This window comes from Bactrocera oleae, chromosome 4 (genome assembly GCF_042242935.1).
Source record: "Bactrocera oleae isolate idBacOlea1 chromosome 4, idBacOlea1, whole genome shotgun sequence".
NCBI classification, from domain to species: Eukaryota; Metazoa; Arthropoda; class Insecta; order Diptera; family Tephritidae; genus Bactrocera; species Bactrocera oleae.
The window spans coordinates 35165813-35185700 of record NC_091538.1 but is presented as its reverse complement, the minus strand read 5'-3'; the positions used below and the strand labels follow the sequence as shown (position 1 = coordinate 35185700).

Here is a 19888-nt window from a genome sequence, read left to right as displayed (position 1 = left end):
GCTTTTCTCTCTCCTGGAGTAAAGCTGGAAAAATACCGTCTGCTCCTAAAAGTGCTAATTGCCCATCACACCGTGATTTTGATCTGTTTAGACCGCACTAGGAAAGTATATTTTTAAAAGGTGTTTGTCCTGCCCTCCAGCCTAGCTATAAAAGTGCTACCAGGCTGCCTGATTGATAGTTTTGTCTCTAAAAGCCCTAGCGTATTGATTTCCGTAGTGTCGAGAGTTCCCCCATCAGTTGTTTTTACAACTGTACTGCGTTAATATTATGGAATTTAGGTTAAGAATGTTCCTTTACTTAGCACAAACTGTATTTCTTGGATTACGTTCTGACGGACAGGCCTTAATACCACACCCGTCTCAAAGCTAATTGATGTGTGATCCGATAGTGGAGTTTTTCTACGGAACCCTCGTTGAGAGATATAATCATTCTTATAATAGTCATAAAAGTTCGCTGACACCTTGCATTGCTAATTCCTAGGTTGCTATTCATGAAAAATTCTAGTGACACCTCACCTTATATTTTGCCTTTATTGCTCTCCCATTATACTTATGGATTGATTTTCCATACTACAGTAGTCAACCAGATTTTTAACTTCTTTCGGTGGCATCTCGAACGACTCTCCAGCGAAATTGGCCGACGCCAGATCTCTCGTTAAAAATTATGATAGAAATAAAAAGTCCATGTCCTTTCTAAGTACCGTTCAGGTTTTCTAACTACAGCACAAACTGTGAATTACTCCGTCAGTAAATGACCACGATTCTTGAATCAGGAGAGCACCCAGTTTATCCGAAATGAACTTGTTCGGAATGATAAGTCTACAGCCATGTGAGAATTCCTTACAGAACAGGCACCGCGAGGTGCGGTTCTAAACCATCGGAAGACCAGTCTGCATGTCCTCAGAAGTTAGTCCGTTTAAGAACCCCACCACAGCACCTCTCGTCAAAAAATGGTTGAAACTTCTCAAGCCTACATATAATAAATATATAGATATATTAAAAAAATTCAGCACGCAAAAAATATCTTAGTAGTCAGCTCCCTCTCTCTTATGAAATATAGAGCTTCTGACATATTAATTTGGAGAGTAATCGAACATTTGGCAGTTTTTAATATAACCTTTATATTATTAAATATTATGGATATGCTTATTTTCACGATGTATGAAAAGTAGCTAAAACTATTTGCTTTCAGCAAGCTTGTTTGATATATGTACATTCATAAGTACATAAATATTTTCAAACCAACTGATGCTGCTTCAGACTTCGATGCCCTGTTCCAAATTACAGTTTTGTATCTTAATTAGTGGCTTAGTAATGGAACTTTATAACTTTTCGTTTTACGACATTTTGTGGGCGCGGTAAACACCTAATTCCGCCCATCTTCCATACCAACCATCTCAAGGTGCCAATGAACACATGTTATATCATATTGGGATGGACATTATTATCAGAAGAAGATGTCAGTTTCACAGATATTTTCGGTAAAAAGTCTTAAATAGGCACTGAAGTCCTCATATACAAAAGGTGCCACATCTCGAAGGGACTAAATGTGCAAATTTTTAATCCAATTTCAATATAGAGATGTCAAGAGATTGTTATGTACCGATTGAAGTTTGTTAAGTGTTGCTTAGATTTGGAATTTTACTCAAAAGTGGGCGCGCATTTTTGTACCGATTCCTCAAAGTGCTAAGAAACACGTGTACTAAATAGGGATTTCTCAATTTTTATTCGAGTTATCGCTAGTATGAACGGACGGGTGGACAAGACAGACATCGTAGTTCAATTCGTCTCGTTATCCCGATCATCTTGATATATTTAGCTCAGTTTTAAGTGTCACAAGCTGCCATTATGTTGACAACTCTATTGTACTCTGTGCAACATGTTGCGAGGGTACCTGAGATATTGGAATAAAAATATGATTATAATAAATTTTGGAAAATTCGGATTCGCGTAAAACCAACCTTTCGAGTTTTCCAATCATCGACAGTGTTTTTTTGAATAAACAAAAAAGAATACTGTCAATAATTCATATATTAAACGAACATTTAATGAATTTTTCAAAACTTTGAAATTTTGTTGGTTTATTCAAAAAAATCAGTTATTCACAAATCGTGGATGCAAAACAAAAGATTTCAATAAGGCTAAAAACTTGTAAATGTGCAATAAATAAAATACCTTTAAATACATTCTGATATCAACCGAGCGAATCTTCCAATATAAGAGAATTTATGTGACTTATAATGAGCTTTTCTATGGAAGAAAATATTCGAATCAGCTAAGTATTTGTGTATTTATTTAAAATATAAAAGATTGAAAGCTCCACAACAAACTCTATTTCCAAGCTTAGGCTCGCTTAGTTTTTATCTCTTATCCAAAACTGCTACTGAGTTATGATTGTTGTAAAAGTATGAGCAAAGTACAACCTGCTGAGCAGGTTTTGTTTTCAGCACTTCAATGTTCAATCTGCAATCGACGTCTTGTCTTTAGTCTTCCAGAGACATCGTTGGCATCGTATGCCAAGTGGCTTAATTCGCTGAAGTTATATACATTAAAAATCGTGTTTCTGTAGTTCGATACGTGAAAAGTTTTAAGGTAGTCTTTTTTTAACGTACATACCTATGCAAATGTATGTAGTGGGTTTCGTACTAAAAAAAACGTAATTTTTATCTAACTCCGGCTTTAGCGCTTACATGTCAAAATTGTAACTTTCTTAATTTGTACGTGCATACTTTAACATCAATTAAGTATATAACAAATATATACTTAGGTATATGACTAGGTCTACCTATATACATACATAAGTACGTATATATATCAAAAAAATGAATCAAATTCAATGTACTTAGGTATTAATGCATATATTTTGAGAGTATGTGAACGTAGTCATGTGTTTGTGAGCATTGGTACATGTATGGGTTAGTCCCATTTCAAAAATAATCATTATATACTGATAATATACATAGATACTGTGCATATCATTAGTTAACTATGTAAAATGAAATTGCTATTAAATATAGTTCGGCTAATACGCGTAAGCGTTTTTTATGCCTCTTTCTACATAAATATAAATGGATATGTATATAAAAATACAAACATAAATATATTTGTACACAAGAGCGTTCATGTATAACCAAGCGTGTTGGTACAGTTTTTTTGCTACACACTAAACTAACACAAGCATATGTTATATAAATTTATACCCATCTGTAAATAAATATACATATACGTATGCATATATACATGAATTTACCTTAAATACATAAGTGCATACATTTGTGAAGTATTTCGAGAGGTGCAATTTGTGTAATGCTTTGGTAGGTTATATAGCGAATACAAAGGTATATATGTATGAATGTAACTTAAAATGCTATTTTTATATGTTTATAAAGGAATTTAATTTTTAATATAAATATGCACTACATATACATATACACAAATACGTTAATTATTATTTATGGTTGTGTGTAAATATATATATCGTTTATACATAGCAGCGTAAATATATTTTTAAGTGCTTCTTGATCACCTTGGAATAAAAAATAATTGCATGCCATTTTTGTTCGATCTTGGCTTTTTTCTGTGTTGCTACTTTACATACACATCACTCTTTGCGAATTCACATATATACATATATTGTGTGCACCCAAGACTTATTTTGCTCAAAAGATCTTTTATGCGTATCGTATTGATATGGTGCCACATAATAATTTGTGTTTTGTACAATACCTTAAAAATATAAAACTCCAGAAAAACAGTGAGTCATTACCTCGAAGGAAACGTGATTAGGATACGAAATGTTTAATTATACATACAAAACACAATATTCTAAAATAAGAATCGCATTTTCATTAGCCTACCTATGTCCATTTAAATATAATATATTCATAATTTCGCAATGTTTCAAACGACTCTTTTATTCACTTATTTAATTTATACAGATTTGCGACCCCGGTCAAGGTAGTAAATTTTATACATATAAATGTATATACATGTTTGCATGTGTGTGATGAACGGTTTATAGACCTTGTACTGATTGTATATATTGAATTCAGTGTGTACCCATAAATTTATATTTACATAAAGACATACAATGTATCTGCTATTGCATTAAAATGTTTAAATATTATATACTTTTTTAAAGAAAAAAACACATAAAATTCTATTTTAATGGGGAATGATTATTACCATTCGAAAGAACATTCTTTGGCATTTATTTTTTGAAGATTATCCCTTTTAAAATGTTGATCGTGGCTACGTTTCAGATGGTTTATCCGTTGAATCCAATTTTCGATGACTTGTTCGAGCATTTCGACTAGTAACTGGCGAATGACACGCGGGATGCTCTAAGGCCTGAATCGAAGCGGGATTGTACGCTTGATTGTACGGATTGTATTTCTTATGAATTCTTTGTAAAATGTTAAGAAAGCCCAAAATCGAGGTACAACTAATGTTATTTAAATCCTAAAACCATCGTGTGAAAACACACTTTTCACTAGGCCCCTTGCACTACATATGTATATAGGGAAATCCATCCCTCATATCGATTTTATTTCGTAAAAATTATTTCGTGGGACATCTTTGTGATATTATGTGGATTTGTTTTTTTCTGAATGCCAAATATTCGGCCCACAAATTTCTCTGTTCCTCATAAGCTCAATATAATAACTCTCGTTTTTTGGATACTTGGGAGGTATCTCCATGAAAGGAAATAGGATTTGGTCTCGCAGAATGCGGAGAGTTGAAAATTTCCCCTATCAAATAATATCTTCGATTCACCAAGCGTTACTCTACAGGGAATCGAACCAACTACACTAGATGTTCAAACAAACGGGCTGCACTTGTGCTGCAAACCTGTGCTAACATGTTTTCTGACGCATGCGCAATAGTGTTACGATTCTTTCTGATTGGGAAATTATTTTTTTTTATAAATTACTGTCATTCATTTTAAGTCTTAAACTTTAAAAATACAAAAAAAAGTAAGAAAGGGCTATGTCCGGGTTTAACCAAACATATCCTACTCTTGTCACCTGCTATGATCAAAGAAGGGGAAATATTATACCATCAGGTGTTGGCTAAACTTCATATTGAAAAATGTTGCAAAAGAGTTTAACATTCATTATTCGACGAAATTGTGAATGAATTACAATCAATACTATATTCGGCATTAAACTGAAGTATATCCAATTATATAAGTTCAATTAATTTTGCTAAGATTTCTTACATATTGACCGATATATACGGTATAAGACCAACCGAAAGTCTGAAAATAGTTTATTAGGTATATGGGAGAGGTATAGTATTGGCCCGATTGTATCATTACTACTATTAGCAGAACCTTTGAGTTTCATTAAGGTATCTCACATACCAACAACAATATATGAAGGGTAAAATGATATTAATTATATGGGGGCTACATTATTATTAGAGCAATACGCTCACTCATTTTTATTAACATAACTACATATACTTGTACATATGGTGACTAAGGAATAATTGATCCGATTCTATACATGAGATGTTGGTTATTATAGCTTTAGCGGTTTGGGAGATATTTACATTAAATTTCGGTTCGAATATACCAAATAACAGTATTGTATCATATTATTTAGAGTTATGGCTATTTATTGGTAAGGTGAACAAAACTATTATACTCTGTAGCAACATGTTACAAGAGCATAAAAGAGAAATTTTTATATCAATAGTAAAACTGATCCAAAATATGCAAAATACAACTTGGTAGCACCGAAGATAGCAGCTATACCAATTGAATGCGGTATCTGCATACTCTCTTGTTCGAATTCAACTGGATAACTTTGTTGTTGGTTTTACCATATATGTATTATAACCTTTTTGACAAGAGAGCAGAGAAATGGCGAATCGAGGACAGCTCATATTAACGCACTTGCAACATGTTGCTATAGGGTATACTAGTTTTATTCACCTAACAGCAGTTTGTATAACTTAAAACTAATCGAAATAGATATAGATTTATATAACTAAGTTCCAAATTAAGACACAACACTGTTATTTGGTACAAGGGATTGCATTGAAAAGGGACATATGTAGTTCGAAAATTTTTTAAATATGGGCGCAGTCCCGCCCCCTAATAAGTTTAATGTACATATATCCCAAATATCTGTTATTTTGGTCCATATACGAGTATAACATAATATGGTTTAGCGCTGAATATAAATATAGTCGGTCTAGACCGTAGTCCAAGCCCCTTATCAATAATAGTTATACTGATTTCGGTTTCTCTGATTGTCTTTTCCCTCATATTCCCAATACATTACGTTTAACTGATTAAATTTAATTATGCGGATTTTAACATACAGATACATATGTATGTAGCAGAATATAGTAAGTGAAAAAGTGAAGGTATTTTATCCTTGCAAGTTACGAGAGTATAAAATTTTCGTTTACAGCCGACCTTAGCTCTTTTTAAATATTAATGATATAGTTTTTAACACTATGACAAAAATATAATAGTTGGAAACTACTAATTAGACGTTTTTTAATTTAAAATTTCCAGGAAGTGGCAATGCAAGGCCGAAGGCATACATTTTGTACGAAGCTCTATAGTACTTATTTACGAAAATGGTGTAAGTATTATATTTTAAACCTTTTATTTTTGGCTTCAGATACGAAATTTATATAATTTATGAATTGGATTCGAAACTCGTTACACAATACATATCTAAACTGCAACTGATAACTTTTTACCATATTCCAAATACATATGTTCATACATAAGTATTATATACAAGTACAATTCAAAAGTTCCAGGACTTTTTAAAGAACGCGGCTTCTAGTGGCCTGTCTGAAATTGTTATCCCTCAATTGTGTATTATTCAGTGTTGTCGTATAAAATTTATGTAACAGCTGACTTGTATAACAGTTGAGATATCGCTCTACATGTGACATTACATTTGTAGTGTCGGTCAGAAAATGAGCATCGAACAAAGAGCCAACATTAAGTTTTGTTTTAAACTTGGTAAAACTTTTACCAAAACTCATCAAATGATGAAACAAGTTTATGGCGATGATTGCCTATCCCGTAGCCGTATTCACGAGTGGTTTAAACGTTTTCAAGAGGGACGGGAGGACTTGGAAGACGACGAACGTTTGGGCCGGCCAAAAGATGTTGTGAACGAAAAAAACACGGAAATTGTGGGTGAATTCATTAAAAAAGAGCCGAAATCATTGCTTAAATATATGGAATCAGAATTATCATTATCTGCAGCGTCGATTTATCGTATTTTGACAGAAAATTTGGGCCTCAGAAAGGTTTTGGTCTCGATTTGTCCCGCACACTTTGAAACAACACGAAAAAGACCTCTGAATTCAACATTCAATTTGACCAAAAATCGCATTCATATCATCAACCACTCACCCTATTCGCCTGATATGGCACCCTGTGATTTTTATTTGTTCCGAAAACTACATTTGGCCATGAAAGGAAACCGACAAATGACCTAAAAAAGTTATTCGATAACCTTCTTGAACGTGCAAAACGTTGTATTCAGGCGGAAGGAGACTATTTTGAAGTCGACCAATAAATTTTTCAAAAAAAAAAACAAATAATATTCGTTTTTTAATAAAAGTCCTGAAACTTTTGAATTGCACCTTGTATACATAATATTTTGATCCAGTAGTGTTGTTCACTACTAATTATAGTAATATTACTACGTCGGTAGCGACGGTATTGCCGACTACCCACGATTTATAAATGTTTTGTTTAAGTACCGTTATAAAACTGGTGTATTACAAAGTTAATGAGCTTATTTACATCAATTTCTTATTGCTATTAACATACGATTACTGCTGCCGTTCGTTGACTATCGGTGCTTTACCAATTTACATACTCCATGAGATTGAGTTGCAACTTAATAAAACATATTTGTTAAGCGCATTTACATCTACGACAGTGCGTGATGCCACGGGTTGACCCAATCTTTCTTTATTCGTCGTTATTTACAGTATGTACCCTATTTTTGCAGTGTCAGAATTTTATAACAAGGAAGAATTTGCCAAGTCATCTTAAATAGTGGCCCGGGTAGAAGTTTCGCAATGCATAGGTCTGGTTTTTACACCAAAGAAAATGAATGAACGTTTTGAGAATGCACCTCACTTCGAGAATTATCAGATTTCTAAGCAATTTAGAAGTTTGTCTGTAACCTCACAGTCACATGAGTTATAGTAGTATAAGGTATCTGCCACGTCATTTTCTTTTCCTGACTTGTAAAGGACCTGGGTGCCACTCTACTCGATTCGCGCTTTCCTGAGTTTTATTTTTGATGGGAAACGATGACAAAAGGGCTGGTGGTCTTTATAGATTCTTATGTCATTCTTACCGTATAGGTAATGGCTGTCTAGGGCCCAAACGATGGTAATCTCTATCCTTATCTCGAAATCATAGTTACGGGTTTGTTTTCTTGAGACAACTCTGCGTCTATGTCAATTAAAAATGCATCATTAGCCAAATCAAAATGGACTTTAAAAATCTGGAATGAAGTACAACTTCTTGCTCTATCGAAATTATTCTTTAAATGGTATTTGCTGATTTTTCCGTTTGGATTTGGTACCCTCTTTTGCGACGACAAAGCCAATGAAGTCTGCACTTTCGTTAAAGATTTGTATTTTTTGTTTAGAAACCCTCATATTGGCGTCGTAAAGTCTTCAGACTAGAATACTATGACATCGTTAACGTAGATATATCAGGTTTATCCAATCATGTCGCGTAAAACATTATTTATTTCTCGCTGAAAAATGCAATAAAATGCTATAACTTCACATTAATTATAAAACTGGAATTCGGTACAGGAATTCGCTGTAGTGAGGGCACGTGTGGACTGAAATTTTAATTAAATAAAAAAAAAAAAGTATGTATCAAAAATTAAAAAAAATAATAATATTAAACAAGTAAGGAAGACCCAAGTTCGGCTGTGACCCAACATTTTATACTCTTGCAACTTGTAGGATCAAAGCCGGCTAAATACCTTCAGGTGTTGGCAAAACTTTATTTTAAGAAATGTAGCGACTTTTATTAATATGAACATATAACATATATGAAGTAAAATCAGACGAACATTTCAAAATCGTGAATATCAGTTATATGGCACAAAGATACACTGTTGTTAGAAAAACACGCTCTCTCAATTTCCTTAAAATAACTCATATATGGAGCGATATACAAGTATGTATGTGGTATAATGTCAACTGGAAGTTCGAAAATCTTTATATTAGGTATATAGGGGCTAAGGGAAGTATTGATCTGATTCAACCTATTTTGAATACAAGGGTATATTATTATCAAAGAAACATTTTCCCCAAATTTCTATAATATATCTCACAGATTGACCGATATTTTTCCAAAAAGTCTGCCATACGCACTGGGGTCCACGTAATTGGCGTCTGCATTCTTAAAAAGTTACTATCCGATTTCGACAATTTTTGAAGGTAAGATAAAATACCTTGAGGGCACTATTAGTGCAACGATTGGTTCTTGGCTTATATGCTCGAAAGTGAAAGAATCAGATAAAACTTTAAATTTTATTATATGGGCAGTAGGCGTCGTTTTTGTCCGATTTCGCCTATTTTCATTTTCACACTGTAATGTAGGTATGTATGTCAGGATAACATTACATATCGAATTTGGTAGAAATTGGTCGAATAGGTCCCAAAATATGCATTTGGAACCGGCTCCTATAGAGCCTTGAGGAAAGAGCGGGGTTATAATCCGATTTCATCCATTTTCACACTGTCGGTAGGTGTTCTTTAAGTATTTGTCCTAAGCGAATTTGGTTTATGTAGCTTTGGTGGTTTAGGAGATAAAACCTATTAGAAGACAGGACCACGCCCATTTTTTCAATATTTTTAGCCCTCAGATGTACTTTGCTACTGCAGTTCTTTGTACCAAATTAGATTGTTATATATTAATTTAGTGCTTTGCTATGGCATTTTTAAAGTTTTCAATTAATGGCGTTTTGTGGGCGTGGCAGTGATCCGAATACGTCCTTCTACTAACTCGTCCTTACTATTTCACCAATATACACGTGTACCAAGTTTTATTAGGGTATCTCAATTTGTACTCAAGGTACAGCTTGCACAGGCAGACCGACGGACGGACAGACAATTATTCTCTCGAATTTCAACTTGTCTCGTCATTCTGATCATTAATATATATATAAAACCCTATATCAAACTCGATTATTTTTAGGTGATAACTACAAACAATTGTTAGATGAACAAAACTATTATATTATATTAGGTAAAGTAAAAAGTTCGTTCGGTTTTTTATTGATTTTTCAAAAGATGATAACTTTGTGTACATTTGTCCGATTTAAGTCAAATATGCGCTGTTTTGTTCGTAAACTTGTTGCCAACGAGATGCTAACTTCATTATACCCCTTTCGTAGAAGACTGCGTCCATATTGCCAAAAAACTCGGAGAGCCAATTTTCACAGGCCTCTCTTGAGGCCAACTTCTCACCATTAAGCGCGTTCGCCATGGACAGGAAAAGATGGTAATCACTTGGTTCCAGGTCCGAACTATAAGGTGGGTGCATTAGAACCTCCCATCCGAGCTCCAGGAGCTTCTGGCGAGTCACCAAAACGTGTGTGGCCTGGCGTTGTCCTGATGGAACACAATTCGGCCTCTGTTGATCAAAGATGGCCTTTTCTGGATGAGTGCTGCCTTCAAGCGGTCCAGTTGTTGGCAGTAGAGGGCCGAATTGAGCGTTTGGCCATAGGGGAGCAGCTCGCAGTAGATGATTCCTTGCCCATCCCACCAAACACACAGCAAAACCTTCCTGGCCGTCAATCAGGTCTTGGCCACCATCTGGGCCGCTTTCCCGATTTTGACCACGACTGTTTGCGCTCGATGTTGTCATAAGTGACCCATTTTTCACCGCCAGTCACAATTCGCCTCAGAAACGGGTCGATTTTGTTGCGATTTGCAGATGGAAATTCGGTCCATTATGTTTTTTGCGTTAGTTCGTGTGACACCCAAACATCGAGCTCCTTTTTGAATCCAAGGTTATGTAAATGGTTCCAAACGGTTTTCTGGCTTATCTGTAGTTCCTCAGCAATTAAATAAGTGCTCACGTGACGGTCTGTTTCCACTATTTTCATGATTTTATCGCAATTTTGGACGACAGGCCTCCCGACGCGTGGTGCATCTTTGACATCGAAATTACCGGAACGGAACCTAGCAAATCACTTTTGTGCTACATGTTCGTTTACAGTATCGGGCCCATAAACTAAATTAATGTTTTCAGCCGCTTTGGCTGCTTTTTCGCTTTGATCGAAGAAAAATTGTAAAATATAGCGAATTTTCTCTTTGCTGGTGTCCATCTTTGACGAGCGCTCACAACGTACTGAGTCAATCAATCGAAAAACTGTCAAAGACAAACTTTTAGCACGAATAAACACGTTTTCAGCGCCGTATAGTATGACATGATGCGACACGTAACACTAGTACTATGGACAATATCGCCATCTCTTAGATAAAAACCATACAAGAGTATAAAATGGGCTTAGAAACTTCCATCTGAGTCTTTCACTTTACAAGGCACAAATTGAACACCTCCAAATACCGAATGTTGTAACCCAAGTGCATATAGTTTAGCTGACTTTCTACCGAAAGTTTCGGCCAATTTATGAAATATAACAACGGAACTTAGGGAACGCTTTTTCTGGTAATAACTTGTCTTCATGCTCAGGAATAGTAAGATCGGGTCAATGCTTTTCATAGCACCGCGTACTTAATATAGGGATTTTCAAAGTTTAGCTTAACTTTATACCATATATATTATTGTATATTTATTAATATGTGAGTTTTCTTAATGAAACTCAGAGAGCATCTTCGAAATAAATCGGCTCAATACCATTCCTTGTCCACTATACCTATTAATGTTTAAGATATCTTAGCAAAATTAAGTGAACGTATAACCCAGAGCATCCCCTTGCCCCAATAAAACTTTAAACACTTTGTATTAGTCAAAATATTAAAATGAAATTAATTGTGTACGTTTTTTCGTAATGTGGTTTAACGCTGAATTTGGTCTAACTCCATATTCTCAATATAATAAATTCCAATTCCAAAAATTATTAGTTTTTAAAATGGCGGATATTTATATACATATGCATATATAATTAATATAACATTTTTTTTTTTTAGGGATTACGATAGCATTCGCAATATCCCTCATTATTCTTGGAATTCTGGTTACTTGTGAATTTACAGCGCTAATTAATGTAATAATAAACTATCAAGTTGCCCTTCGGCCGGGAAGTCAAACATTTGGATGGTGGGCTAAGCCACCTGTAGAACCGAAAATATCAGTTTACGTTTATAATGTCACAAATGCAAACGAGTTTTTGAATAATGCTTCCAAACCAATTCTTGATGAAGTGGGCCCTTATGTTTACACGTAAGTATGATATCAATTTCAACTATATTTATACATACATACATATATGTACATAGGTATGCATGTTAGAGCGGGTCTATATTTTTTTTTTTAAATCGAATATACGAAAAGTATTCTAAGAATCATTCTGAACATCTTTCTTTCAGAGAATATGGGTCTAAAATCGGTTTTGAGGAAGCGATTTTTTAAGTGAAGTTTTTTTTCTATTGATCATTTGTCAGAATAGGCCAGATCGTACAAATATATCACAAATCACCCACGCAACCAATTATTCAGAATATTTATGGAATAATTCCTTCAATTTAAAAGATAAGAGCTCGTAATTTTGCAAAATAGTCCTTTGAGGTATACTTAACAATGACAGTGAAAATAAACAAATTCGGACAACATAACATATATCTCCCATGCAACCAATTCAGAAAAGAAGAACGACTTTTTTCTTGTCTCTTGTTTTTAATTGAAATTTATAATTCATGAAATGAATGAAAAATATTTTTCGAATGCGGGATCCACTTGTTACTTATTACATTTGCTACACTTAAAACTTATTTTATGCTTTTTTGTATGGGAGATATATGTTTTATATATTTGTAGTTGTCCGAGTTTGTTTGTTTTCACTGCCAATGTTAAGTATTATATATACAAGTATTACAGGACTATTTTGCAAAACTACAACCTCTTAGCTTTTTAATTGAAGACTTTATTCCAGAATAAAATCTGAATAATTGATTGTTAAAGGCAGGCAGCCGGAAAGTAAAATAACTGAATAATCGGTTGTATGGGATTGTATGGGCCGATTCTGACAAATGAACAATAGAATCTCAAAATGCATCCATGTATTAAATTTCATTTGGATATCTTAAAAACTGACGAGAAATTTCTATAATCCCGAAAAAACTTCACTTAAAAAATCGCTAGCTCGAAACCGATTTTAGACCCATGTTCTCTTAGGCAAAGATGTTCAGAATGGTCCGTAGAACATTTCCCGCATATGCAATGTTTGCGTTTTTTGGTTTTTGGGCTGCCTGTAAATCAACCCGCTCTAAAGTATATGTATATATTCTGAGAGGAACAAGCGAAACTAAATGTCCATATATTCTATTTCTGTCTTTTCATTAAAATAAAGTTAAGGCACTATTAATTATTTACTGTTTCGTTTTTATAATCATTTAGCCGAAGATGATATTATTAGATCAAAAGTTAGTGATAATACAGGGTCACAATAAAGCGACGAAAGAGAAAAGAATTCATTCTTTCTACGTCTATGTTACATCAAAGGAAACAGTCATTGATGAATTTACCGCTTAGAGACGGCATTTCACATTTGGCGATCAGGGTAAAAGTTATACTTTCACTTTATTATTTACAAAGCTTTTGAAGCCATTTTACAATGTTCAAATAATCAGTTAAGATTTCTTGCAAAGAAGTGAAATTTTTGCAAACTATCTTATAATTAGTAAAATCCCCAATCTCAAATAGACGATTATATTTTTTACATACAAGTATTAAGAGTTTTAGTACAGGTTTACTATGGCCTAGGAGGTATCAATTGCCTAACTTTGGTAATATACTACTATATTAGCTTTAAATAAAAAATAAAAAATATATATTTCAAAGATGATATCATTCAGGAAATTATTTTCAATGTTGTAAAAAAAGTAAAATGTGAAGAAGTTTCTTTTTTTGTTTTTTAGCTTATGTTATTTTTTATAATTAAATTTTTTTATAAATACACGAGTTCGTGACATAATTAACATACATACAAATTTCTTGATTAATTAAAATGATTAATTTATGTTTATAATCAGTAAAAAAAATTTGTAAAAAAAAATCTTTTACGCCTTTTAGGGAGTCGTGGGAAAAAGTCAATATTGTTGAAAATGAAAACGGCACATTAAGTTATAATTTGAAAAAAGTTTACATTTTTCGAGAAGATTTGTCATTTGGAATGGAAGATGATGTTGTAATTGTTCCTAATATCCCGATGTTAAGTGCAACGTCTCAAAGCAAACATGCAGCTAGGTATATGGTTTTGATTTTAATTTATTTCTCATTTAAATAAGATCATTTTATTCACAATTCGAATATTAGATTTTTGCGACTTGCCATGGCTAGTATAATGGATATTTTGAAAATAAAGCCATTTGTTCAAGTCTCTGTTGGTCAGCTATTATGGGGCTATGAGGATCCACTTCTTAAATTAGCTAAAGATGTTGTACCTAAGGAGCAAAAGCTGCCATATGAAGAATTTGGATTAATGTACGGTAAAAATGGGACGTCTACTGTGAGTGCAATATTTTTAATTTTCCTTCAAATATGGTTATAATACAATTCTTTTTCCAGGATCGTGTTACTATTTTCACAGGAGTAAATGACATAAAACAGTACGGAATAATCGATAAATATAATGGAAGATCCTATCTACCTCACTGGTTAAATGATGATTGTAATAGATTAAATGGCACAGATGGTTCAATATTCCCGCCACATATTGAAAAGAATCGCATTCTATTCGTATACGATAAAGATTTGTGCAGACTTTTACCACTTGTGTATGAAAAAGAAGTACAAATCAAGCAAAGCATCGTTGGTTATAGGTTCACACCGCCCGAAAATGTATTTTCAGACGTTGAAAGGAATCCCGAAAATATGTGTTTTTGTCCAGCAGGACAACCTTCCTGTTCACCAAATGGGCTATTCAATGTTTCCCTTTGTCAATATGGTATTAACATTTAAAATCTTAATACTATTGTATAATGTATTAATTTAACATATATATATTTTTGATATTAATTTATTAAGATTCCCCAATTATGCTGAGTTTTCCGCACTTTTATTTGGGTGACGAAAATTTTCTCTCTGCAGTGGAAGGAATTTCACCACCCGATAAGGAGAAGCATAAATTTTTCATTGATGTTCACCCGGTAAGTGAAAAATTTTATTTCATAGCATACATACCTAACTATTGTAACGCAACTCAATTATAGAAATAGAAATTAAGAAAGAAATTCATTGTAGGTTGAAACCCATCGCAAACGCAAGATAAAATAGCAAATATTAAAGAAAAAATATGTGAAAATAAAGGGGAGAGGCGTGGTTGAATTTTTAAAGGTCAAAGCGGTTGATTGATGAATAATTCAAATAACCAAGTTTTTAAGTTTTATATATTTATCTTGTACAAAAAATTGTTTCTTTCAAGAGATTTGGATAAACTTACCTTCTTATATTCCAAATATGCTTTATTTTAAAATATTAATTAGTTATAATAAATAATTATATAAATTAGTTTTAATATTTTCGTTCACCGAACGATTGTTTGCGGCGGGTTAGATATATAATATTAAAATGATCAAAGTTGAAGTTTGTCCGCCCATCAGCACGCAATAATTTGAGTATAAATTGAGATATCTTGATGACGCATTTTAAACACGTATTCCTGGGCACTCTGAGGCGTGGTAATGGTCTCATTGTAATACTGACTTCTGTTACCCCCAAAAGGTCGTTCATCAAAATTATAAAACGCATAAATAATGTTACAAGCACAAGGTGCTAATATCTCAGGAACAATTTATCTTATTTTAATCAATTTTCTTTTTATCCAATCATAAAGTTGTTCCAGTTTGAAAATGGGTGACTGGATTAGAACCCCCCTATCGGTCAATATTTTTTGAGTATCAAATTTTGCTAGCTTTCCCTACTTGTTTTAAATTAACTTCGTTGATATGAACGTGCTTCGCTACTTTTCGTGCAGTTTCTCAAAACAAGAAAAACGTTAACATCGGTTACAAAGAAGCTATATATTAACAAAGAAACAAATTTTCCATTCAAGGGCTTGATTTTGATTGTTCAGTTTGTATGGCAGCTATTACATATACTTTAGTGATCCGATCTAAATAATTTGTTCGAAGATTGTAGTGTTGCCTTGGGCAATAATCCATGCTAAATTTCGTGAAAATACCTTGACAAATCAAAAAGTTGTATATGTAAGGACCTAATTTTGGTCGATCAGTTTGTATAGCAGCCATATGCTATGGTGGTCAGATCTAATAATTTTTTTCAAAGATTTTAGCGTTACCGTTATACACGCCGAATTTCATAGAGATATCTTGTCAAATAAATATTCTCCATACAAGGAATTGATTTAGATCATTCAGTTTGTATGACAGATACTTGTATAGTTGTCTAATATCGGCGGTTCCGACGTTTCCTTCTGGGTGTTACAAATTTCGTGGTAAAGTTAATATACTCTGTTCAGGGTATAAAAATTACATGTAAAAGTAACAACAAAATTATTGAGTGGAATTCGTATTAGAGATTATGCGGATAGCTCATTCAAGTTTTAAAACCGCTTAGTTTAAAGAGAACAAAACTAAGATGTTACTAAAACGTGAGAAAGAGTTTCTCCAAAAAAGCAGAATCGTAGAAAAGTTTTGCATTCGACAAGTCACACTTTAGGGCAGGGTTGCACCACAAGTGCTGCCCGTTTCTTTGAACTTCTGGTATAGTTTGTTTGATTTAATATTCTTCAACGCTTGGCGAATCGAAGACTGCTATTATTACAAATACTGTATCAAATAAGAATACATTTCTTTTGTCATATTTTCTTCAATGACCAATGTTGGTGAAATCATAATACAAAATTCTTCAAAAAATTTAATATAAGCAACATTTTTGATACAAGTTTAACTTCTTAGCATTACATATAACATCCCAAATTTTATGGTAAATAAAAATAATTGCATAATATTTTCAATCGTATGAATTTATTATGGCACGACATTATTGATCAAATGTTGTTTAAATTAAGGAATGTAATTACTAGTACGACTTATGTACTTGTAAATGCCTCAGCCATCAACCTGTTACAATAGAAACAACGAAAGATTTTAAATTAAAATCTAATATATATACCGTTAGGATTGTAGCGTATTTTTTATCTTTTTTCGATTGCGTAAAACATTTTGATGCAAAGCAAACCATGACATGTTGTACTTTTCGTTGAAGTTTTCGCATATAGCGCATTGAAAGAATTATTTGCTTTCACAGAAGCATGTGAAAGGCATCAGCTACGTATTATACTGTTCAAGGAGGATTTCAAAGTTCAAGTCTGGTTGATTGCAATTGATTCACAATTTTCTCTAATAACGAATGTCAAAATATTTACACGTCTTCTTATGACTTGTGCGAGTATTGATGCTCGGCTGCATAGGAAATTAGCGCTTACTCGTTATACCCTGAACAGGATATATTAAGTTTACCACGAAGTTTGTAGTTCGAGGAGGAAACCTCAGAGACCCTATAATATATTTATACATCAATGCGCAGCGTGACGAACTGAGTCGATTTAGACATGTCTGCACATGAGTAAGGTATTATAGCTTCGGTGCAGTTGAAATTAAAATTTTTTTCTTTTTTTTTACTTTAAATTGATCAAAAACAAGCTGTGTTCAAAATAGATAAAATAAATGATTTAATACTAATTTCAAATATGAAATTTTAAATATATTTCAGACGATGGGAACAACATTAAGAGCTCGTGCTCGAGTCCAGATCAATTTAGCTGTCAGTCAAGTTTTCGATATAAAACAAGTGGCTAATTTTCCTGATATTGTCTTTCCCATTTTGTGGTTTGAGGAAGGTATAGACGAACTACCGGAAGAAATAACCGATTTGATGAGCTTCGCCGCAACCGTGCCGCCAAAAATGCGTTTGGGTATTATAATTGGCCTATTCTCATTGGGTGCTTTTCTTTTCTCGCTTGCTTTATTCTGTTTAATAAGAAGCTCGAATAGACAAAGCACACTTCACTTGGAAGGTTCTAATTATTTGGCAACAGCACAATTCGATTTGACAAAGAAGAAAGCTAAAGAGTCGAAATAAAAATATTCTATACTACGCGTATTTTATATAATTATTAGAAACTTAGATAAGGAAGCGGGATATGTACTATACTTTAATAATAGGAGTTAATGTTGCATATTTTTTATTATAATTAACCTGTGTAAATATTTATACATATATGTATGTGTACCCATACTACGGGTATTACAAATATAGTTTTGGGTTTTGTTTCCCTAATATACATTTATTTTTATACATAATATTATATTTAGCTTCGGTAGCATTTTTTACAAAAGTATTGACCAGACAACAGTAAGCAATCTTGATTTTTTTTTAATTTTATTTAAATCACCTTACGTCTTATTATGATGATGATGGCGATATTTTTATAATTGAATAAAAACTTATAAATATATATAGTACATTTTTCCACATAATAATAAAAGGAAAAAAATAGTATCAACATTTTTTAAGATTGAATTTTATTAACGGATTCTCTTCAAAAACACATAATAGACCAGAATTTTTTTACCAGAAAATGTTTACAAATGTCCATAGCATATGGGCATGCTCATTTTATAATATTCAAGACTGAATAGAAAAAGCGTCTCTTTTTGTCGTAACAATTCTTTTTAATAAAACTATGAGCATAGGGAAAATACCTAAGTATTTAATGTTCATATTCTTTATTTTTTTTTTGTAATATAATAAGTAATTTAAAATTAATTGATTGAAATGTATCAAATGGGCTTACCTGTACATAATGAAAGTCTAAAACTTATTTTTTTTGTAAAATTATTTATATGTACAGATCCATAAAATATACAAGCAGTATAGCATAAGCAATTTCATTGCTGCTGCATACTAATATATAACGCTGAAATACATTTATTGCTTTTATCTAAAATTCAATGATCACCTTTAAATATGATATGATATGTTTGAAACCAATGAATACTACTTTTTTTGGAAATATGTCCTTAGCACTATCCGAAATGCACTATGCAAAGCTGGTAGTAACGATTTTAAATTTCTATTTTAATTCTTATGTACATATATCTTTTATTTGTTAGTTAAATTAAGTAAGCTTATTGTAATAGTAGTCGTTTCTATTTCTGTTGTATCGTAATCGTATATTTATAAATTTTTTACATAAAAATTTACATAACAGAATTCCATACCAAATTTTAGAATTATGTACAATAGTTTTAATTACATTGCATTGTAATTGCTACTTTACAAAGTTTATTATACCTATGTACATGTCTAGATCTTAAAAACTTTCATATGAATTTAAAATTTATTCAAACATACGTACATATACAGGTATATAATATGTACATTGATGTGTATTAAAATATTGTAATACTCAATAAAAGGAAGTGGGTGTAAAAATCTTAATATTTGTTATGCAATGTTACTCATGTGTTTAGAACAAGGTAGTCTTAAATATGTATAGCAAATGTTGTTTTGGGATTATGTTTTGTGTTTAACTAGAATAAATATTGTGTAACTTATTTTATTTTGTTGTTTTTTTACTTAGACAAAAATATATCAAGATTATGTAATATGTATGGCACGACTAAGTAAAAATCTTGGTGTTATCATTCTTCG

The 19888-nt window shown here is 32.6% G+C and overlaps 1 protein-coding gene across 3 annotated transcripts; it reads left to right on the top strand.

Moving 5' to 3' along the window:
* The first annotated feature begins 2433 nt into the window (after nt 1-2433).
* emp (epithelial membrane protein) lies at nt 2434-19791 on the top strand. Of its 3 annotated transcripts, none has more exons than XM_014243335.3 (8): nt 2434-2592; nt 6533-6602; nt 12181-12433; nt 14282-14455; nt 14525-14717; nt 14777-15155; nt 15236-15357; nt 17945-19791. In XM_014243335.3, exons 2-8 carry the CDS (start codon nt 6542-6544, stop codon nt 18311-18313), a joined length of 1551 nt encoding a protein of 516 aa, XP_014098810.1. In that variant the 5' UTR covers nt 2434-2592; nt 6533-6541; the 3' UTR covers nt 18314-19791. The 3 variants fall into 3 exon arrangements, with proteins under 3 accessions (XP_014098810.1, XP_036222530.1, XP_036222531.1); XM_036366637.2 differs by lacking the exon at nt 2434-2592 and adding an exon at nt 2596-2717; XM_036366638.2 differs by lacking the exon at nt 2434-2592 and adding an exon at nt 2683-2801.
* Nucleotides 19792-19888: the final 97 nt, after the last annotated feature.